This window comes from Halichoeres trimaculatus, unplaced genomic scaffold, assembly GCF_033239565.1.
Source record: "Halichoeres trimaculatus isolate MK-OKI-2021-1 unplaced genomic scaffold, fHalTri1.1 fHalTri1_scaffold_11, whole genome shotgun sequence".
Lineage (NCBI taxonomy): Eukaryota > Metazoa > Chordata > Actinopteri > Labriformes > Labridae > Halichoeres > Halichoeres trimaculatus.
Genome location: NW_027437189.1, coordinates 10,401,435 through 10,425,235, shown reverse-complemented (window position 1 = coordinate 10,425,235; position 23,801 = coordinate 10,401,435). Strand labels below are relative to the sequence as shown.

Below are 23,801 nucleotides of genomic sequence, written 5' to 3'. Positions count from 1 at the left end.
AGAATTTGCAACAACAAAAACCAGCAGCAGTTTGAAGCCACTGTGAGAAACACAGAAAAACATGTTTAAGAGAAAATAATCCCTGTTGTTTGTTTGACCTTGCTCTTTGTGCCCCCCTAAAAAAACAGCCTGCTGACTCTGAGTCAGACAGCACAGATTGATGAGTCACAGATGAGCAGATTAAGGATTCTTCTCCTCCTCTGGCTGAAGCCCACCTTCTTCCTCCTTCCTCCTCCTCCTCTTCTTCTTCTTATACTTCTCTGAACCAATCCTCTCATGCACGCTTGCCTGGCTGAACTTTAACTTGCTGTTCAGCAAATATCACACTCCCTGCACTAATCTGCCACCTCCACTTTCTCAAAACCATGATCCCTGTTCCTCCTATTCGCAGTCCTCTTCTCTCCTTCCTTATCTCCCCTGCCGTGCTCCTCTTAGCGCCTGTAATTGTTGTTTGTGAATGATTGTGCGAGCAGCTAGCGATCACTTGAAAGGTCACAGCATCGTTCACAGACAGAAAGACAAGCTCCCATCTCAAGTACAAAGAGCGGCTATTACCGAGAGCTGGTGTAACTAATGACTATTTTCAATGTTTGACTAATCTGTGATGCACATTTTGGAGTCACTGAGTAAGATGTTGAGTAAATAGAGACAAAGGCCAACCACAGTTTCTCAGGAATGAAAGTGATGGCCTTAATTTGCTTGTTTTGTTTGAGCAACAGTCCAAATCCCAAAGACTCAGTTTACAATGATATTAATCTGTAAAAAGGCAAAGTCTACCAACCGAGGCTGGAAACGTCACTGAGTCCTAGCCTAATGAAACATTTTAATATTATTATTGTATGCTCATTCACTTTAGGCTTCTTTACACTGTGGGTCTAATAAAAACAAACTTTACAATATCAGTGCATGCTAGAGATTGGTACCGAATTAGGTACTTTAAAAGGTACACAAAAGTATCGGGTACCAATTCATGTGAGATCAAAATGAACCATGTTTAGGTACCTAAATGCATCCTTGTGACTGTGAGGGAGTGGAAGAGTAGGCATTTTTCCATACTGGACACAAACACAGCATTGCAAGGTTATATATTGAAGAAGAAATATAGTGAATTGAAAAAAATATGATGCATTATTGAACAAATTGAATTTTTTTTTACCACATACAGCCAAAAAAGTACTGAAAATTGGTACCGTTGAGTACCTGTACTGATTACCAGGCACCAGGCATTGGTACCATATCATTTCAAATGTGAAAGGTACCCAACCCTAGTGCATGCTGTGAATGTTTGGGGCTGTAAGTTCAGAAAGCTTTTAAAAATGTAAACAGCATGCGTCATCCATCTGCGTCACTCTTTTATTTTATAAACTGCAGCTTTGTCCACATCAGCTTTACCCCCACTTCATTTGTACGTGACTAAGATGTGAAGTTTCAGGTTTTATCTGGGTTTACTTTTATTGTTTTTAGTCATCAGGGCTCAAAAGAGTCAACCTCAAGATCATCAGTGTAGAGGACTTAAGATTTTACGACTTGGGATTGTTAGAAACCACCTAACCCAGAATCCGATGGGTCTTGACTTGGTCATTTGGCACATCTCATTTGATTAATTCAGAACAAAAACAGAAGACACGACTTTGTACAACATAAGTGACTCTTACAAAGGCAGAGTCAATGCTAGTGATTCAAAACCCCTGCTCTTTAAGGAGTTCTCGTTGTTCCTGCTTGGTTGCAGACAGAAGACAGACAAATAAAACTTTTGTCCTGACTATTATTAACCTTTGGAACACCGTAACATGATCTTATAAATGGTATTAACTCAGTATATTGGCCCTTTTAATCAAATCAGTGTTTTCTCATGTTCCAAGCGCTGGTCTGGCTTCAGGACCCACCATCACCACACAATGATAAGCCGCAATCCAAATCAGGGGGAAAAAATTCAGGTTGTCAAATTTATTAAATAAAAGGCTGGCTCCGTTTAAATGATGTGCCACCTTGTAAGGTACACAGAGTGCCTGTTCTTGCTTTGAGCTTGTAGAAATGAGACACTTTTGTGGTGGGCTCAGGTCTTGAAGTCATCATAGAAAAATACCCGGCAGAGTTATCTTTGAGGGAAGGGTGTTTTGTTGTTAAATGACGCTTTATTTTGTTATCAATTCAGAAAAATCCATATATACTGTAGTTGCTGTCGTATTAGCCACACTTTATCCCATAGAAACCAACAACAACAAAAAAAAACCCTTTTGTCTATATTGTGAAATGAACACTGTCACTTATCATTACAGGGCATAATCCCCACAGACAGCACGCCACTAAAAAATATCCCCTTCAAAATAAAAGCACATGAATTTTACACAGAACTCTTTTTTTGCCCAGGCCAAAGCCTGTGACCACCTTTTAGGTCACAACCCAACAGTTTAGAAACACAGATCTACAGGGTTCCTGCAGATCCTTCAGAAGACTTAAAAGCTGCGTTTCCACCAAGCAGTTCGGGTTGGTTCAGTACGGTTTGGGACGGTTTGGTACAGTTAAGCCTGATCCCGTTTGCGTTTCCACAGCAAACTGGGCCCTCTCGTGGTGGGCGGCGTTTAAGCCGGATACCGGAAGCCGCAGCTGTTAAACAATAGCGCGAAGCCGTAGCAGCTTACCCCATGATTAAATCCAACAAAGAAAAACGCGACACAGTAAACAAAGAGCAACGATGGAAGACATGCAGCATTTCGTCCTCTCTGTGACTGGCATGTAGCTCTTTGATAAAGTGCAATCAAGCTTCGTTTCAGAGAAGACTGTGTGCCACCAGGAGAAATGCAGCCGCTGTTGGGGTAAGTGACGATTCTTTTGACCAATCAACGGTCTGCAGTGTGTTGCTCCACCTTCCGACAGCGGATCGGTTCAGTCTGGCACCCATACAAAGGGTCCCAAAAAAGTGGGCCGGCTCGTCTCGGTTTTTAGGGATCTGTCCCGCAAAAAGCGCGCCGTACCGAGACGAACCGAACCGGTCTGCTTGGCGGAAATGCGCCTAATTTAGTAGCTAGAAGTTACAAAATGTCGTGAAAATTTTGACTTTACCCATGACAGGTCTCTGACTTAAGATTTTGCTTTCAGACTGTTTTTTATGATTTTCATTGTATTTTTTGCAAATAAGGTTGCTCACATGATGGTGAGGAAAATGCAAAAAATGGTTGGCTAAAATGGTTTTCATTTTCTTTATTTTGGGTCTTAAAAGGTCAGGAAAGGTCTTAAAGTTGGTTTTCAGTGGAAACGATGATGTCAGACTCCGCTTCGCTCAAGCGCATCCAACAGGTCAACAGTATTGTTTTTACGATCGTCGGGAACTACCGTGTTGTGCTTGTGCTGCTGAATCTGCTGAATCTGCTGACTGTCTTCATACAAAATGTGCATCTGTTGCTCCACTTTTGCACTTAGTATTTCTCAATACACCAGATGATCGGCTCAACTCCACTTTGGTGGAGATCTACCAAAAGCTGCTTCTGGACAAGACAGTTATAGCACCACCTGCAGGCCTGGAATGCTTTCTACAGCGTTTTCAGTCCCTCCGTTTCCGTGTAAACACTGATTTTTTTCACTGCGTTTTTTCAGCATTTTCAGATGAAATGTTGTCGTGTAATCGGGGCCTTAGTGAGCATGCAACAATCCTGATCTGATAGATGAGCATTAAAAACATCTGTTTGGCTGAGCAGATGAAGTGTGCCTGAGATACAGAGGCTGTACTCTTAAACTCTGGTCACAGTTCCTGTCTCTGTTCAGCTGTTGTATCCAGTTAAGGCAAAAAGCCTCAAGAACAACAAAGGAGTTGGGTCAACCTGCTCCCTGTTCTACCCCAGCTTGTTTAAACTTTTTCATCCCAAAGAAAGTCATCAGATCATTCACACCATTTTTCCTGTTGCTTCAATTTGTCCTTTTAACCATTAAGACAGAAGCTTAATTCATCACTCTCCTGTCTGTCTGAGTGTTTAGCTTTTGACCCTCATCACCTCAGCTAACCTGAGCTCACAGTAATAGCAGGCTGGTGTCAGAGCTAACAATGATGATGTACAGCTGCCCTTCCTGCCCTGGTGACTGCTGCTTCTTCTCATTCCCCCTGTCTGTCTCTGCCTCTCGGTACCTCTCCCTCTGTGCTCTGGTAGCAGAAACGCAGCATCCTTATAATTCTCCCTCTTTAGACACACTCACAGGCCCATAAAGATGTTGACATTTATCACAACACTGCAGCGTTACTCCAGCAGTGGTGCACAGGGTCGGCTCATTAGAGGGCATAATTGATGTGGGGCGCACATCCCAACCTGCCACCGATAGAGACAAGGGTCAGACGGCCTGGTCGGCAATTTAACAGCAATAAGGACGCTCAGTGTCAGTCAGTCTGTTCGTGGATATATCACACTATGGCAAACAAAATGTTGTGTTTTGACATTTTAATGAGGGAAATGTTTATCCTTGGGCCATTTCTGGTGAAATGTTCGGGCTATTGGAAATTGAACAGCAAATTATAGCAGAAAATCCAGGGAAGGTAGCATCCACCTTTAAAAACAACTATTTCTTTATAGCTTTTGATTACATCAGCAAGCCAGTTTGGTCCATATAAACAGTTCAATTATTTTACTATTAAATCAGTGATGTGATTCTCTTATTCTTAGTATTACTAGGTCTTTTAATGATGCTTTTCATAATAAAAGATATCCAGACCTATTAAATTCCCACTTATCACAACATGACAGCAGACACAAAGACTGGCAAAATTCACCCGCATCATAATTCACAGCATACACAAGTCCCTGACCCTATGTGCCTCTTCTCCATCCGTCTCTCATTCATCCATCTCCACTCCTACTCCATCCTACACTCATCTGCTCATCGGCTGCCACGCTAACTCAGCCTCTCCTCGCTCCTTCCCATCCAGCCACCCACTCTCTTCCTCACTTTTCTCTCCTGCTTTCTCATCATGTCACCCTTTTTCACGCCAAGTGCTCATGTTGTTGTCTCTGCAGAAGACAACGGTGCATTCTTTCTGTGTGCTCAAAAACAATTTTCTATCAGTGTGATGCTTAGAGATGTTTTACATACCTCTTTGAACCAGCATGGTGACCTCGCTGCCTCTGGGACATTTGCTGAGCAGGTCCACCACCTGATTGTGGCTCATACTCTGGACGTTTCTCTTGTTGACCTCCATGAGAATATCCCCTTCCTTTAATCCGCGGCAGCGGGGATAGTCTACTATCTGCTTCACCCTCTGCCCTCCTCCCGTCAAGCTGTCGGCAATGGTAAAGCCGAATCCCTTGTCGCCCTTCTCCATGTGTATGGTGATGAGCTCAGGTTGGGTGGCTATGGATGAGGCGAGGGTGACCACATCGGTGGTGGTGTAGCCGTGTGAGCCGTTGGACGCCACCTCAGCAGAGGGGCTGTGCGGCCTCGGCTCCCTCATGCCGTTAACGGGTCCAGCCTGGTTGGAAGGCGAGTCAAATGTCTCCTGTCCGTTGACGATGATAGGCTCCTTGTCCAAGATGGCCACTGAGGTCACCAGGCTTGTGTTGGGGTCATCTGGGTCAAAGGGAAGCGGGTAGCCTCGGCACAAAGCCAAGTCCACCATGGACCCAATGGGGATGGATTGGAAGATCTTCACCACCTGAGCGTGGGTGTAGCCTAGCACTATGGTGTCGTTCACACTCACAATCACGTCACCTGCAACAAAGACAAGAACACTGTTAGTGACATGGACTCCCAGAGAAAACAAAGAGTAGAAAACATGGACGCTGTCTGAGTAATGTCAACAATTAGTTTTTGAGGAGGGGATCTGAAGCCTTCCATGTTGGAAACTGTGACTCCAGCTAGCCTCAAGCTAATCTAGACACAGGCAAAGAGGTGGAGTAAAGGCTGAAGCTGAGCTACCTGCCAGACAGATATCTATTTATAAATCATATCCTTGATTACAAATTTAAACTTAAAAACTATTTTTCAATCAAATAAGGTAAACATTGCACCATGTCTGGATGATGCCTCACTCCTATTGCATTCTGGGATGTGTACTCAGCTCCGTGTAAACCCAAACTGCATGGCCCATTTCAAGTGTCCTCCCTAAACCCTAAACTTTCGACCCTCATTGATTTTAAAAGAGCTTTTCCCAGCGTTAAGCACTGAGCACCAATAATACTATCAGACTAATGGTTGGACATTTAAAACGGGATTAAAATCAATGATGCAGAACCAGAGATGTTGCCTTTTATTTCAAACAATCTTCTATCTTGTCAAAGTGTACTATCATCCATAACACTACAGTTTGTCTTTTAGGATTTTATGCTGGTAAAAGCTCATATATTATAACATTTCTAGCCATGAAAAAAGGAGAAATATGTACTAAGGTGTCCTTAACCCCCACCTTGGTCTAAGAATATGAGACAATGCGGAAGTGTTAAAATCTGCCGTTTCTCAAGTGTCCGCTTGAGGCTGGCTCCAGAGGTACCAGAAGTCACATACACAACAAGTCCCCCAAAAAAGCTGTTTTCACAGCAGAAATTAACCCTTTTTTTCTGGTTCAAAAACATCTCCTGTCTGAATCGCTAATTTCACTATCGGCACACACTGTACAGGGGTGAATTTGTTTCTAACTTGGTGGTTCAGAGGATATTAAGATTGTGAACGCCCACAATTTTACTCAAAGCCCCAGCCACTTTCAATATGGCTGTGATTGCTGATTTGCATCAAAAATCTGTTTCAGAAACAGACGGGTGATGTCGGAGAAACTACGTCCATTAATTATACAGTCTATGTTTCTGACTCTCCTCCTCCTGCGTTAGCGTCCTGCCCTTGAATGACTTGACTAGAGGCGATTTTTCAAACTTTGTGAGCTCCCTCCAGAGTCACAAAAGGCTTTATGAAACTTCTTTTATCATATGCAGAGGGGCTCCCCAAGACCTGTGATGTGTAAAATTTCCTCCTTAAATGAGTACAGATACTGTGAGGGCTTCAAATGCTTGATGAAGATTTTCACCAGAATTATGTTTCTTTGAGGTTTCCGTGCACAGCAATATTTTACTGTATGTAGTGTAAGAACAGCTGATTCCTGTTGATGAGCTAAACAACACAATTATATTAAAACACACAGACAGCTACGTTTGGCAGCATTTTGCTGAATTGAATCTAGTTAATATTCGTTGGTAGATTTTCTTACTCTGACATTTCTAATGCAACTGCACATTCCAATGTAGGTTATTTCCCTAGGCAAGGTCAGCACAGATGCAGACTTCCAGAAAGTTTGCACAAAGGGCTCAAAAAACATCCACTGCGGAGCCCTTAAGCACTTTTACTGTGTAACAACCCTGAGTCTGAGCATGAGCCCTTTGCTGGAGTGCACATCGAACTCTGTAAGTGCACGAGAGTGGAAACTGTATCTGGATTCATGGAGGAGAAGCAGAGAAAATGGATGGATGTAGCTGTAGTGCTGGGACAATATTGTGTGTGTTGTTGAAAGAAAACAGTGCCCCCTGTGGACTGTGGCGTTGTACTGCACCTGTCTCCATCTTTCCATCCACAGCTGCAGGCCCATCTAGCACCAGACTTTTAATCTGCAGGAACTCGTCCGGCTCGTCACCTCCAACCACTGTGAAGCCGAAGCCGCGACGACTCTTCTTCAGCTTTGTATTGATGAAGGTTCCTTTCAGCTCTGCTGGGTTTCTAGTGAAGAAAGGCTTCCCTCCTGTAGAGTATGAAGGAAACAAACTTTTTCTAAACATGCTTTTTCCTTTCAACATGTGTTTTCACATTTACCAGTCAGGGTCATATTTAAGTATCTGCACTGATAAAACCTTCAAGCTGACTGCAAAGGACTCAATGAAAACTGAAGCACTGATAGATAAAAAGGAGTTCTGAGAAGTCTGATTCATGGACTGTTTGAAAAGTTTGATGCATTTAGGCATTAGGTTTGTCACTTCCAAGTCGAAGAGTCTTCAAACAGTTTGTGGTTCAATAAGCAGTTGCACAAGAGACAGTCAAGGAGAAACAAATGAGGAATAAAGACAATTCTGTTTTCTTCAGAACTACATAATGCACCTTTGTACAGATGCCATGAGCACATGGTAGAAAAGACAAGCAGTATCAATGTATAAACAAAGTATAAACAGTATCTAATAAGCAAGAGGATTTACGTTTGGGTCCTGCAGGGCCAGGAGGTAGAGTTGGGGGGACCTGGGGGTCCCTGTAGGTCTCCAGGTGGTTTGGTGCGTAGTTTGCTAACGGTGCGGCTGCTGAGGAGTGCTCCTCTATCCACTCTGCACAGACAGAATCACACACAAACACACACAAACACACATTAACCAATGTGAAACCAACACAAAAGTGTATTTTGAACACTTGCACACATTACAAACACGGGACAGGAACACACAAGAAGACACATAAAGCACCGACTTTTCATTCTTGATTTAGATCTCCTGGCTGAATTAAGACAACTAAGAGCTTACTATGAAGAAAACATCTAATCTGGGCAATATTAACGGTAATGTATAATGGTTTTAGATTTTATAATTTTGCAAGCCATGCAGGGTTTCTGAAGGCATTACCCTGAAAATGCAAAATGACAATTTAAGAAAAATGTGTTTCAGTAGACACTGTGGAGCTTTCAATGATACCAAGAAAACAACGTGCTGAGCCGTTTATCATCGATTACTCTCAGGGGACATCAAAGGCTTGTTTTCATGGAAAAGTATTAGTCACGCTGACTCTAACTATAACACATCTATGTGTGACGCAAATGGCACTAATGATTGAATAATACCTTTATTTCCTGAACTAGCTCTTTGTCACAGCCTTTCCACAGAATCGGCACGCTGCACCGAAATAACTAACCTCCTGATGTTTTCAGAGCACCAGCAGGCCCCTACCTTTCCCCTGATCACAGCTTCTTTTCCTGCCATCCTCCAACCTAACATCACTTTGTAGAGTTTTAATGATAAAATCAACTTAAATGATCAAACACGAATGATATACAGCTGTTATGATTTAAAGTCACATAAATTAAAATCTTAACACCAAAGACAACACCGGGGCTTGGGCCAAAGGTAGTCCCTATGTGAATGACACGATGACTTTCTGTGTCATGTTTGGACAAAACGGTTCCAGTTGATCTATAAAGGGACCCGTAGCTGTCTGGCCCAAACCCCGGAGAGCACTGGACGAACTAGAAGGACACGACACTCACACACACACATGAAGAAAGAAAGAAATGGTGCCGTGCCAGGGCAGGAAACGAACCTCGAATATACCGCTCACCTTCTGGAGGCTGCGGCTGCTGCTGCTGCTGCTCCAGGATTTTCCGACGCCGCGCCTCCAACACGGGATTTTCATACTGGGTCTTCCTGTTTATGTGACTGAGGCAGCGAGAAAACAGAGATTACTGTAGATTATAGTTTATAATGCACTCATAAACACAGCAGATATTTATTTGTGTCTGTTTTGCCTTGTGAGTTGAAGTGTAGTTTACTTACTCTACATAATAAACCCCGTACACTGGGTCTTCTATCCTTTCCCATCCTGGGGGCAGCTCTGAAACACAGAGATCAGACAACATTAATGAAAGAGTGACACTACTTACACCTTGATTACAAGATATAAACTATTGTCTTTGGACACGGCATCAGATCAAGGGTAGCATTACATGTTTTACAGCTTTTTTCAGTAGTTTTCATACCCAGTGGTATCCTTTTTGTTATTTTCACTAGCACGCTAGTGACTTTGCTGTTTTTATGGCATTACTTTTTGCAGATAGCTTAATCTTTTCAATTCTAAAAAAGAACCTAACACCAAAAAATGATCATTCTCAACTACTAATTTGTAACAGTTAGCATTTATTTGCAACATTTGCATTATCTTTCTAAAAAGTCTTGAGTTCAAGAAGCAGTTTCCAGCTGCCAATGACTCACAGCAATTTAAAAAAACAACTTTTTAAACCTTCCGTTTTATTACGGTTGTAAAAGAATAATGTTTCAACCCATAATTGGCTCTCGTCTGATAGAACTAGCTGTGCCAATGAGGGGTGTGTTTTATGACAATTTAGTAATCCAGCAAACATGGCTGACACATGAGCTTTTCAGAGTCATAATAAAGTGAGTTATGGCCTGGATCGCTCTCGTGCTCACTGCGACTTGTAAAAACAAACATCACTTTCATGGCTTCATCTGAAAAGGTCAAAAACACTCAAAACTTCAAAAAAAAAACTCAAGAGTTAAAATCTGTGATCACTCTGAACACACCCCACCACACCTCATGGGGACAGGCGCACACAATCCCTCCTAACTCCTCCTCAGAGCATCCGCTTTCAAACAAAGACATTACCTCCTTGTGTTACTGTGGGCTTCTCCCAGGTCCAGTAAACTCTTTTATACGAGACTGGATTTCACAATCAATAATCACAGACTGTCTGAAGCCCGGCAGCCGGTAATAATAACAGCTTACAGGCAGACATTCAAGGCCTTGTTTAAGACTGGGCTCTGGTTACATTACAGGGTTGTTTGTGCTGGCTGCAAATGGGCCGAGAATCAACTGAGCCAAGCCGTATTACAGTCTGTGATCAACTCAAGTTAAGTGTATCACCGTGAAGCAAAACATCTGTGTTTTAGGAAATTCATCTGAAAAGAACTCCTGACTTTGCTGCTGGGAACCATGAGGGGAAAAACACTGAATCCGTCATGTCAAAAGCACAAGCATCTTGACAAAAAGAAACAACCCAGTGATGATGACTTTAGGATTAGAGGCATTTTAAGGATCAATCAAGGATAAATTAAGGATCAAGTTTTATTCACTCTCTGTTCTGCAGCAAACAGGAGAAAAAAATGCTTTGAATCTGCTTTAAAAAGCTTTCAGTGAAAATTAAAAAGGCACTTGTTTTATTTCCAGTTTAAATTCAAATTTCAAAATAAGTTTTATTAGCAAGAAGTTCTTCAAGAAAAAAAATCTTGCTAAAGCATATTTTCAAAGAGAAGTATAAAAAACATTAAAAAATACAACAAATTAATTAAATAAAAGCCTATATTTCATATCAAAACTCTTAGTTATCTCACCTAGATCGGCTTCCATCTCCTCCGTGTGTATCCCTTCTTCTCCAGTGTGAAAGCAGGATGAAACAAAGAGAACAAAATGAAGAGTAGAAAGGATGGATGGCAGGGGGGAGGTGTGTCAGGGATGGAGGAGTCAAGAGCAAATAAAGGATGAAGTGACAGTCCAGAGAAAGGTGGACAGGGAAACACCTTAGTTTCACTCTTAGAATTAACAGGTAACAAGAACTTCACAATACAAAACATCAATGTAAAGAAGTGTAGTGTGTCACTTTGTATTTCACCACTTGATGGTGCAATTTAGCAATCTGTGTTCTGCATCCTGAGCTGATATACTGCCATTTGGAACTTGTTTCTGAGGTTTTTGAGAATTGTTTCCAATATTTTCATGTAAAAACAGTTCTTTAAAGAATGATAAACAACACTTAAATTGCAGGAAATTATAGGTCACATTTATAATCATCATCTAAAATTTTGCCTCTAAATATGCCTTGGAGAAATAAATGAATGAATCTCAACACAAAGTTCAAACTCAAGCGCATTGTTTAGGACCTCAAGCAGCAACTTTTGGTTTGTGCACCATCCCACAAAGCGTGAATTTACAAAACTATTACTGTTTGTAGTATAGAAGCTTACCATCATCATCACACTCTTCCAGAGGCCTGGAGGCTTTGTCTCTGCATCGAGGATCCAACCATGATGTGGTCTTTGTGTTGTGGCTGAAAGAAAACAAACAAGACAACAGCACAATTGAGCTGAGGCCGTCAAACCGACACATAAAAGCACAGCAGGGGTTCATGAATGCATCAATAAGAATCAGAGAGTAAACCGCGTCAGCAAGTTTACAGAGGACAGCAGGCGTCTGCTGCGAAGAGGAATGAGAATAACACAGCAGCACAGACAGGAAATCGACAGTCAACAGCTTGACTTTTTCCCTCTATCGTTACACAAGAACATGCCGTAATTCAGTGATAGCAGAAATGAACATACAAGCTCTGAAAATACACAGCCATGTCCGGGTGGTGTGCCTTTGCCGTGCTGCAGAGAGGACAGAGAGGTGGAGGTAGTCAGGTGATCAGGATGTGATCTCCTTTAGAGATCGGGACATGCAGGGATTAACAGGAAAGCGGTTTCACCCAGGGGGCTGGGCAGGTTGTGCTGGGGAGAGGCCTAAAAACCAAATCATGGGGGAAGACAAGCCACTGGACGAACAAAAGGGATAATAGTGCAGGTAAAACACAGAATTTTAACTATGGTTTGAACTTAATGCTTATCCAGGCGGTGCGAGGAGTGTGTGCAGCACTTCCAAAGTGAAACCTGCTGCTTGCTGTTGATACATACTCTATGAAGTAGAGTTCTCCGCTCTCAGTGTACGCCATCTCCCAGTTTTCCGGCAGTGGTCCCAGCGGTTCTTCCGGAGAGACCTGCGGTTCTGCGAGCGTCTGCTGCCCGCTCTCCGAGGTGGAAGTTGCTGCATTGTTCAGACCACAGGATGGAGCATTGTCACGTGCGGGGTATGGCCGGAGGATGCCGCCGCGGCTCTCGTCCTGGTCGCTAGGGTTACCTGTGCACAACAAAGGAGAGGGGAAGAGACTACGCACTAAGGATCCTGGGTAACAACAACAACAACAACAACAGGAACAACACAGAACGACAACACCAAAACAAAAAAGGAACAGAAAGACAGTTTATGTTTCATGCATGCAAGAAAAGGAGAGATGAAATCAGCATACCAGTGAAATAATCTGGTTACTTTAAGCACAAGTCACGCAGATTAAACCACACTGAAGCCCCTGTTATCGCCTTCCCCCCTATGTTTGTTATACTCAGTTTGGTTCCCGCCCTTTGCTAGTGTACTGAAAGGCCCCCAGGAATATGCTAATTCTTTCAGCAGCAGTCTTTCCCAAACTTTTTCTGACCCCCTCACACCACCACCCTGTTTTACCTCTCCACCCATAAGCCCCCTCTCTTTAAAGCCAGCAATCCCCACCCCCATCCCCGCTCTCTGCCCAGCTCTCATCTAGTGTTTTCCAGCACTTCCGTGGGCCTTTCAGGGTTGATCAAATGCTAATTCAAAATTCTGGCAGGCAGGCAGAGGGACACAGAGAGGGCATAGATACAGAGCTCTGACAGAGGAGCACACAACTCCTTAAGCTTCATAAGCGAAAAAGAGCTCAAAGGAATGAAGAAACAGCAATACTTTCAGTCAAAAATATCATTACTTTTGATATGAGTATATGGCTTAAGTGATAATCAGGCCAATTCTTCCAAAATATCAAATGAAACACTGTTATCACATGAGGAATAATAATGATAATGAATTATTACACATGCTAGAAACAATTAAATGAGCTAATCTAAAGAAACTGAAAACAACAGCAGGTCAGAGAAAATGTGAAGCATGGAGAGAAAACAACAAATGTCTGTTGTCCATAATCAGCTTCTTGCCCCTCCTCGCAGGCAGGTGGCAGTGTTTGGAGGCTCACAGCAACAGAAAATAGGCATCACAAAGACATGATGTAACTGCTAGACACCCTGCTCCGTACAACAGGGGAGGAGAGGATGGTAAACATACACACATTATCTCCCTCCTTCTGTATTCTTAATCTGCACACACATCAAACACACTCAGACACTCACCAACAAACATCCACTCAGAACAGACACATGGCAGGAGGACGACAGCACATAGAAACTACACCACTAGAAACTTCAGCCACAGCAGCGACGGCCTCACCTGTAAAACTGTTGTTCATTTCCGAGGCCTGGTCGTCATCGTCGTCGTCAGCAGGCACTACTCGGGCGTTTTGCATGTCATTGTAGGACTTGGTGCGCTTCGGGGTGGACTGCTGAGAGCCTGCATCACTGAGAATCACTGTCCCAATGATGGGCTGCCTGGGCGGCTTGGGGGTCCCATAATAGTTACCTAGGCAACAAGAAGGACATTAGCATGCTTGAGAGAGACACAGAAGGAGGGAGAAGGAGAAGTGGAGAGGGAGGAAGCAGGGGATAAAAAAAAAAACAGGCAGGATCGATGAAACCTCCTCAATCTAACACTGAGATGAAAAGACGTGAAGATGGGTCACAATGTGACCACGAACTGTGAAAAAAAGCAGCTGATAATAAAATAAAATATCTCTGGTGTGTTTGTGTGTGCGTGTTTTTAAAGGGTAAAAAGCCTCTAAAAGCACAATGTACAAAAACAATGAAGTAGCTCACAACAGCCAGTCTGTTTTAGCAGCTTTGTCTGACTGAAGCTGTTTCAGTCAGCGGGGCAAACAAATAATTTATCAAGCATTTCCTGGCATATTATGAATCATGTATCCATGAAATCTTTGTATAAAGGCAGTGGCAAGCTGCGTTCTGATGCACAAAAAGAGATGCTAACATTTAAGGAGCAATACTTTGTGGATACTTATTTGCTTTCTTGTAGAAAGTGTAACAAATAGCGCAAACTTCATTAAATCTATTAGATAAGTATGAAGATGGAGTTGCTCAAGCAGAAACTATTGCTGTCTTAAGTTAGCTGTATACCCTCCCAGTCTCTTAAAACATGAAAATGGGGTCAGCAAGCGTTAGCATAAAAAAAACAGCAAACAGCTAACCAAGTTTGTCACAAGTTAGCTACATCTCCTACCAGTCACTTTTTAAGCAGAAGGATGGAGTTGGCAACCAGCTAGCAAAACTATTCAACCAGCTAACCTAGTTCTGAGTCAAAAGCTGTGTTTCCACCAAGCAGTTAGGTTCAGTTCAGTTCGGTTCACTATGGTTTGGTACAGTTAAGCCTGATCACATTTGCATTTCTACAGCAAACTGTGCCCCCTCGTGGTAGGCTGCGTGTAAGCCAGATGCTGAAAGCCGCATCTGTTCAACAACAGCGTGACGCCATAGCAGTGTGACACAGTGTACCCCGCTAATAAATCCAACGAAGAAGAAAAAAAACAGGACACAGTAAACAAAGGGCAATGATGGAAGACATGCAGCAATTCATCTTCTTTGTGATTGGCATGTGGCCCTTTGATACAAAGTGCAATCAAGCTTCGTTTCAGAGAAGACTGTGCCGCCGAGAAATGCAGCCGCTGTTGCACGGTAAGTGGCGATTCTTTTAGACCAATTAATGGTCTGTAGTGTTGTAGCTCCACCTTTTGTGTCTTGGACCCTTACAGAAGGGTGCCAAAAAGTGGGACGGTTATTTGGCGATCTGTCCCGGGATCAGTCAGTGGAAACACCATAAAATGTGTCCCATGCTGAGACGAACTGAACTGAACCGCTTGGTGGAAATGGGGTTAAATTAACTGCATCCCCCTACCAGTGACTCTTAATTTAGTTAATAGCCATCTTAGCATCAAGAGTTCAAAACATCCCTCTTTGCATTGATTACTTAAGAGGTGGATACACTCTCATCTTGTTTTGTATCTGTTGTCAATTTATGACTACGGTTAGCAGCCAGTAAGCTAACAGAGGTAGGAAACAGCTAACATGTCTCAGTCCACAGAACAAATAAATAACCTAAATGATATTAAAAGCTTAAACAAAGGTTTGGGTGACTGAAAGAAAATGATCTATTATTTGTTTCTCATCTTTTTAACTGTATAGAGTATATTTTGTTACCTTTACACAGAGCTAAGTTAGTTAGCCTCTGTATGCAGGCTGTTAGTCACAAGCTAACCACCATCTGGCTGTATTTTTTATATTCACAGCATCGTCATGTCAGTGGAAATAATCTTCTTGTGTAAGGCAGTGTGTAACCTAAATTTTCGACATGACAAACTTAATTTTCAAAGGTTACAATCAGTCACGCATGCTGTTGCGTGTCAACTCAGCTTCTGTGCACTCTGTCGTTATTGCTGGCAAAGGAAACAGGGAAAATTTCATTTAGAAAAAACCCAACTCATTCTGTAGGAAAATCATATTACAAAAATATTTCTACATAATTAAATAGCCATTAAAGTAATTGGTTATGAATCAATACACATGTCTGCCTCTGGTTTTCTGGATGGCCTCAGACTCCTGTGGACAGGTATTTGACATTGTCTGCGTGAAAGGAAGGAGCTGCCAACACAGAACAGAACCGGTGCCAAGCAGATTAATGTTGTAACATTCTCTCCCGGCTGCATACACACAATCACACACACACGCACACACATGCACACTCTGGAATAAGACTTGGCCCTGGCAAACAAACCCAGGATGCACAAACACACACATCCTCCCACACATGTTTACACACACAGGTTTGTGTCAGAATGAGACTTAGCGCTGCACAACAGCATCCTAATCAGAGTGAGAGGGGCAGATGTGGAGTGACCTGCTGTCTCCTGGACACCCCCCTCAACACACACACACATGCTTCATCATGCATGTACTATCTAATCTGAATCAACTGAGTGCACAACGCGTCTGCATGTTGGAGAAAACAAAAGTTGATCACTGCTATGCTCATTGTCTCTGTGGAGAATCAGGACACCTGCGCTATCATGATGCCAGCACAGTGCCAGTCACGATCATTATCACCCTCCTCACCTTCATACGTTCCTATTTCCAGAAGTGTGCCACTCTCCTCCAGCTCTAGGAAGTCCTCCACAGACAGGAAGTTGTAGTCCACCCCGGGGACCTCTCCGTCTCGAGGGGGGCGGGTTGTACCTGAGGGAAGGACAAAACAAACAAACTTTACTCAGCTGCCAATATCTTGTTAAAATTCAAACCATGCTCTTACAGCTGACTGAAGGTGAAATTATATTTTTCTTTTGGCTCGGAAACACTTTCAATATGCACATTAAACACAGAGTCTTTCATTAGCGTTGAAACCCAGCCAGTGTCTCAAAGTTTACTCAGACTTTTAAGATAATTTCTGACCATGAGACAGAGTGTCCAAAGCAAAGGTGTTTAATACAGATCTGAAATCAAAAGGCTGTGATTGTTATCTACTGCAGTGATTGAAAGCAAAGTGACTAGTGAGTAGCTGTGAATATTGTGTCAGGAAATCAAACTGAGACTTGCGTCTCTAAGTCATCACTCTGGCTCAAACTGCCACTTGTTAAGCCAGAAGATGAAATAAAGGTCACCTTAAGCAATGTTCCTGATACTCTTATCAATCCATCACTTTCTTTATGGTGAGTGTGGTATTGTAAAATGCACCAGGATAATGGTGTTAAAGCCGTAAGCTGGTATTGATTGTTTTGTCCTTGTTATGACTGCAGTGCTCAACGGAAAAGCTCTCTGCATTCTTAGGTGTTGTAACAGGATACAGTACAATAAAAGCTTTTAAAGTTAAGGTGGAATAAGACGGGACTGATTCCTTTGTAGCAAAAAATGCAAGAATCACACATTAGTGTTTTTTTTTGTTTGTTTTGTTTTGTTGTGATACTTAATCACGTGTTTGGTAACCCAACATTTAAAGGTCTTGTTGGCCTCCCTGTTTTAGATTTTGGGGTTAATGATGCGTGGTCTGTGGTGTCTTTACTTCGTGGTAGGACCTCTATGTTGTAGGAACCTGACACTGGACAATAGGAACCAGGGCTATTGTGTTTCTGTCTTTACATAAAGGAGATGAGACGACCAGCCAGATGGTTGGCTGACATTGTAACCCATCTGTCATCAGGACAGAAGTGAACACATGCTCATAGTATGTACAGACACGCACATACAGGGGTACAATATTCTCTTACATTGTTCTCAAGTTGAATACCTGTAATACAAAAGCAATACCTCAAAAAGGGTGTGAGCAAAGTGGAAACAAAAGTCAAGCAACTTCCCACTGGAGGAGGAACAAACCACTTCATGCAACAGGAGCAGATTCCACTGGAGAGCTAGCTTGTATCTAAGGCTGTATTCATGTACTTCAAGCTAAGTGTAGAAGTCTGCAAGTATTTAGTTATTAGCATTTAAAATAAAATAAAGCTAAACTTTTTTTAGGATATTTTTCTAGAAATAACTGCATGTAAGTCACTTTTTGGTGCCTGAAGAGGTGTTTTGAAGACCATTTTCATACTGGAAATGCTGACTCAACCACATAGGCAAAGAGGTAGAGCTGAGGCAGTATCTACCTGTCCATCAACTTAGCCCTGTCTTGACAAATAACTTCTACTTCGGGTTAAAAAAATAAACTTCAATCCACAACAGTGTGACAAATCCAGTCAGAAGTTACATGCAAAAAACATTCTGTGAACCAGACTGTAAACATTTTCAAATTTGTAATAATGGGTATTAACCTAACTGCATCCTCTGGTCTAAAAATATGAAGTGCTAAAATCTGTTGTTAGTCAAGTGTTCGCTTGAGGCTGGCTCCAGAAGTACAGGAAATCACATACACACCAAGCCAAAACAAAGGCCATTTTCACAGCAGAAATAAACATTTTTAAGAGCTGGTACCAAAAAAGTTTCCTAACTAAATAGCTCACACTGTACAGAGGCAGATTTTTTTTCTAACTCAGCAGTTTAGAAAATATTAAGATCCCAAGTTTGCCCAATCTAAAGCTCAGCTCAGCTGATTGATAGGAGGGTGCCTTATAGCTGTTAGTGAGAATGCTCAAAGCTCTCTCCATTTACAGCATGGCCCCTTACGACAATCTGCTTCAAAACTCTGTTTCAGAAACGTCACACAGACTGCGTCCATTTATCATACAGTCTTTGGTATTAACATAGGACCTGATGGAGGTTTCTTTGTAAAAAAAAAAAAAAATTTTGGTTGCAACACATTGAGTCAAATTTGACTGGATAAGGAAACCCCTTTACTTTAACTGGTTGTTTAGGAGATCATCATCAAAGCTACAGTAGTTTATCTTCTTGTTCATTACGCACATCAAAACTAAATATTAATGCAATCCCATAGACTGTATAAGACACAGACGTAGTATACGCGACCTCACCCGTCTGTTCCTGATACCTTGAAATGAAACCAATCTGCAGATGCAGGCACATTGGTTATAACGCTTTCTTTCGAACAGCTACAGGGCGCCCGTCAGTCACGTGAGCTGAGCTGTATCTCTGATTGGACAATCAAATGATCCTATTTACTTCTAAACTGTCCAGTCACAAAAAAGTTTACCCACCGTACAGTGTGTGCTGAAAGCAAAATCAGCATTTCAGACCCTAGTTATTCTTGAGCCAGGCTTTTTAATGCTTTTTAATGCTGTAAAAGTCAATTTTTTGACTGGGTGTAAATATGACTTATGGTCTTTCTGCAGCCAGCCTCATGCTGATCCTCAATGAACAGCAACTTCACTTCCGCATAGGCTTCATTTTTCTAAAGCAAGTGTTGCCCCTTGTGAAATCCATGCCATAGCTGTGCAAATATTTCAGTATTACCTAAATACACCTCAAAGCCACAAGTGTAAACCTGTCCTCCATGGCCCACCAGCAAACAAAACCCCATATGGTCCTTTACAATCTGTGACTGTGCCCTGCTAGACAAGTGAGACAGCTTATGCGAAAACTCTAAAACTCTTTCTTGTCCAAGTGTTTATCTGGGCTTCTCCAATATGCAAGCTTACCCTCAGGGTACATCCTGCTCCCAAACACCTGATAATAAGCAAACCTTTACCTCAGTTCTGCACCTGCACCACACTTTAAAAAGCTACTTGTTCCCTTTTCCCCTCTCTCTGAAAAATAATTCTCAAGATAAATTGAAAAGGAAAAAATTAGTTGACAAGTAAAAGAATTAAAGCAACAAAGTGAATTCCCTGTGTGAAAATAAGTGTACATCATCTAAGTGACCAGCAGCAGCAGGCAGCACGAAGCTGCTTTGTATGCACCTCAGTGGATCAGAGTGAGATGAAAGCTGGGTTGTCTGGGAGTTTGAGTCATAGGGCTGGGTGGTCCCATGGTGGGAGATGTTTCTTAGGCTCAGAGAGCTCTCATGACGCTGTCTGCTGGGCGGGGAATGGAGCTGTTATTTCAGGCTATTCCCCTCAGTGGAGGGCTCTGGCTCTGGTGTGCCTGTATAACAGGGTACAGAAGGCTAAACTCTGCCTCATTAATGCAAACCTTTTCATCTTCTGCTGCATCACCATATGTTGGGCAAGAAACAATTGTTTCCCAGAATCTTCCTCTTTTCACCTTGATGATGATTTGAGCACTGCTGCATCAGTGTGAAAGAGTCAACCCATCAGATAACTCCACAACTGTTTCAAAATGCAACTTCCTTTAGAACTTTAACAATCTGGGTTTCAGGGTTACGTAACGGGATCTTGTTTGTGCTCTGCTTCTCTATGAAACCTTGCATAATTTAAAGGCAATATTTTCAGAACGGAAGCACGTCACTTTTGTTGCACAGGAGCAATCCATCATCCATCCCTACACTCTGACGTATTTTGTGACGTCACAGCCAGGATTGCCCACTCATTGTGGTTTAATGCCTTAATGCTGAGCTGCAGCGTGTTTCCATGCTAAAGGGACCAATTACAGAGTCACTAACTATGAGGGGGTAGTTAGCCAACTGACTAAAAGTATTAAACAGAGAAGAAAAAAACACTTCTTTCACTTCTTTAATTATTGGTCCAAATTAAAAATCATCAGCACTTTAAAGCTCGTCATGACAACCAGAATGAAAGTCACTTCAAAAAGAGCTGCAGCCTTCACAGCAGTGGCAGGATTTGTCTTTATTTAGATAAACATTAACGAGGAGCAACACTGTCATGATATTTGTTTTTGAAATCATAAAAACAAGCTTTGCTCACAACTACAAAATGATACTTGGGAGGTAATTCCCATCAAACAATCGACAGCTTGTCTCACGCTGGACTCACTTGAAGATAGTGAGACTGCGCTCAGTGTATAACAGCAACAGTGAGGTCAGACTCCTCTCCTTACTATCGCAGTGATTGTCTCTGTTGTCTCTGGCCAGAGAAACAATGACCCAGCCATACTCAGCCCTGACCCTGGGCCTGATGAACTAACTTCCACAGACTGCCATCAATGGGCTCCTTTCTCTCACTGTGAGAAACCAGCCAGAGCACGCATGACTAGAGAAATGAAACCTGACATCTCCAGATTTAAAAATTGCAACAAAATCAAAAGGGAATGACTTGTACTGGAAAAAAAGTATGGGTGTATTGTGCAGACTGTGCAAAGAAACACTCTTTTAACCCAGTGATGCAGATAAGAAAACCAGTTTAGAGCTTTCAACACACACCTTTACTCACAGGTTTATTGCACTGGACTACAATATGTGTTTCCCCGTCATCTATTGGGATATTTCAAGTAGACACCTCAGTTGAAAACCTTAAAAGTCATACAAATTAGCCAACATCTTTCAGTTCTTTAAATAATTCTGATAAATGGGCTCAAGTCACAGACTGCTGTGTTTCCAGAGCCTGATATTTCTTTGAACTGTGGTGAATAAATCCCTCTGTGTTCTACCTCTTGCTTTGTTGTGCAGTTAGAAAATCGAATATGACAGGCCCTGGTCGACTTCTGCACGCTTCAAATCTGCTCTTGAAAAGACATTTTTTCACACTGCAGTTCAAGTTCAGTGGTGTCAGTGGGTATGATTATTCACTAAAGGAATGGACACGTTGGTTCTACTGATGGCATTTAACACCGTCTTAAATGTACCGCTCTGAAAATATGCTGCACATGCTTCTAAGCCATTTATACTTGGATGGCTCAGCATTTTTTATTAAAAACTGCTCGCCAACCTCAGGTATTTAGCACCATGAGCAAATTCCAGAGGCTGTAGGATGGACAGTAAAGTTAGCTGGTCCATGTGGTGTTTGAAGTAATGAACAGTTTCCATCCACATCAGTGTCTTTGTGCTGAACTGAGAAGTGGTTTGTTTATGAATGACACCATCACACAGAGAGGTAGCTTTATATGAGAGCGGGAGTCCCAGGCTTTTTTATGACAGCTTGTTTAAGAAACACAGATCAGACGTCATGCACATCTTACAGGGAGGCTGAAGTCTTCACTGAAGCTCTTTTCTCAGAAAAGTCAAAATTCTAATCTTCAGCCTGAGCTGAAGTCTCCGCAGGGAGTCGGAGCTTGGAACATCTACAGTGATGGTTTAAGTATTTGTCTTAAATCCACCAAATCTGAACACCAGAGCTGTATTTGGGAAAACCTGAGGAAATGAGTTCTCCAGAAAATGTATTGTACTTTGTCAGTTACTGACAACAGACTGTCACACTAAAGGTTTTCAGTTATCGCACAGAAAAGGCAGGAATAATGATCAGTGAACAGTAAATCAACTGTTTTCACTAAATACAGATTTATTTAACAGCAGCTAAAACCAATGACTATAAACCACAATCTAAGACACTCTGTTACACTTAAAAGAAACAGTTCAGTAGTATAAGAAATACTTTTATTTATCATCATGTCTCTCTTATGTTCAGGTTTAAGATGCTGAAGCTGGCATCCTGTTTCTGCTCCAGGTAACAACCAGAAACTCTCTGGAGTGACAAATTTCTGAGCTTTTCAAACAAGAATTTGATTCAAAACTCAGAAAACACTCAAAGTTAAGTATTTTTATTAAAACAGCTTAACATGAGATCACAGAGTCTGCAGGTAAACTGGCTGAATGAAGCTAATGTTAGCTGGGCTAACGCTTTTAGCTGTCTACATGCTCTGCTCAATCAAGTGGTCTTATGACATTTTTAACCAAAACAGCCTAAAAACAACTTCACCTCTTTATCAATATCGATACACCAATATATCCCGATACTTTGACCTGTGATAAAATATCAATATTTCAATTCTTAATATCCAGTACTCCGCTGTATGTTGCCAATAAACTATAAAATAAATACAATCTCAAAGTATATTCAAAATATTTTATTCTTAAACTTGATGATGTGTGTTTTGATGCTGTAAACATCAATGTTTTCTCTCTATTCTTGGGTCAGGTAGTTTAAAATCATTATCAGTTTTTTTTCAGTGTAGTAGATTGATAAAATAATCAGTCATGTTTTGCATAATATTCAATTTTTATGAGTAACATTGGTTACACCAAGGGACATTTATTGGTTTCACAAACTGACCAAGTCCTTCGCCCAATATTTTTTTTGCAACATCAGTTTAATGTTGCAGTAGTTTAAGTGACAAAGTTGTCACACTTTATGTTTTTAGGTTGAGTGAATGTATGAAACACTGCATCTGACTTTCAGGATTTCAAACACAATAAAATAGAAAAAGTTGTTTTCAATCAAATAGTTAACTGGGTAGAAAATAGCAGTGTATAAAAATATTGTGATATCCATTGTATCGTGACCCAAGAATCGTGATGCATGAAGTTCTTGCCAATACTCACCCCTACTAGTCAATGAATCAAAATACTGCTAAACCACAGCTGGCTACAAGATATAGTCCTGGCCAGTGAGGGTGTCTGCACAACAGCTTTGGCACAGTATTTCATCAGCATCTTGGGCCTATAATACTAAAATATGAACAATAAGCTTAACCAGTTCATTATTCTGGTGCCAACCAGCTGAGGTGATGATTGGTTAATCTTTACAAATCATTTTTTTCTTTGTCTTTCTCTATCTAATGATAAAGGAAAGAAAACTATAGCAAGATGTTAATCAGTTAGCTTTAAGTGTGACTGTTTCTTTCATTTTCTGAGCTTAACTATTAAACAGCCTCCTACATGGGAGCAGTATCCATCTTTTCATCAAAGTCTCAGCACGAAAAACAATACAATTCTTTCATTATTTTTACGCTTCTTTTAATACATCTAATTCATTTAGAAAGTGTGTTAGAGTATTGCGGTGTTAATCAGGGGCCAACCAATATTTTTTGTTTTCTAGGGCC

General features: G+C 41.7%; 1 protein-coding gene across 11 annotated transcripts in view; it reads right to left on the bottom strand.

Annotated features, from left to right (window-relative positions):
- Nucleotides 1-23,801, bottom strand: part of LOC141798866 (membrane-associated guanylate kinase, WW and PDZ domain-containing protein 1-like) — a 104,989-nt gene that overhangs the window by 23,553 nt on the left and 57,635 nt on the right. For 4 of the 11 annotated variants that reach the window (XM_074680770.1, XM_074680759.1, XM_074680767.1 and 1 more), the window contains 11 exons: nucleotides 16,578-16,697; nucleotides 13,792-13,980; nucleotides 12,396-12,663; nucleotides 12,045-12,092; nucleotides 11,691-11,773; nucleotides 11,061-11,099; nucleotides 9,489-9,546; nucleotides 9,256-9,371; nucleotides 8,151-8,273; nucleotides 7,517-7,702; nucleotides 5,077-5,691 (listed from right to left, as the gene is read on the bottom strand). In XM_074680770.1, the coding sequence (XP_074536871.1) occupies nucleotides 5,077-5,691; nucleotides 7,517-7,702; nucleotides 8,151-8,273; nucleotides 9,256-9,371; nucleotides 9,489-9,546; nucleotides 11,061-11,099; nucleotides 11,691-11,773; nucleotides 12,045-12,092; nucleotides 12,396-12,663; nucleotides 13,792-13,980; nucleotides 16,578-16,697 (1,845 nt within the window). The remainder of the gene's footprint in view (nucleotides 1-5,076; nucleotides 5,692-7,516; nucleotides 7,703-8,150; nucleotides 8,274-9,255; nucleotides 9,372-9,488; nucleotides 9,547-11,060; nucleotides 11,100-11,690; nucleotides 11,774-12,044; nucleotides 12,093-12,395; nucleotides 12,664-13,791; nucleotides 13,981-16,577; nucleotides 16,698-23,801) is intronic. The other 7 variants (XM_074680761.1, XM_074680760.1, XM_074680762.1 and 4 more) reach the window with 7 other exon arrangements.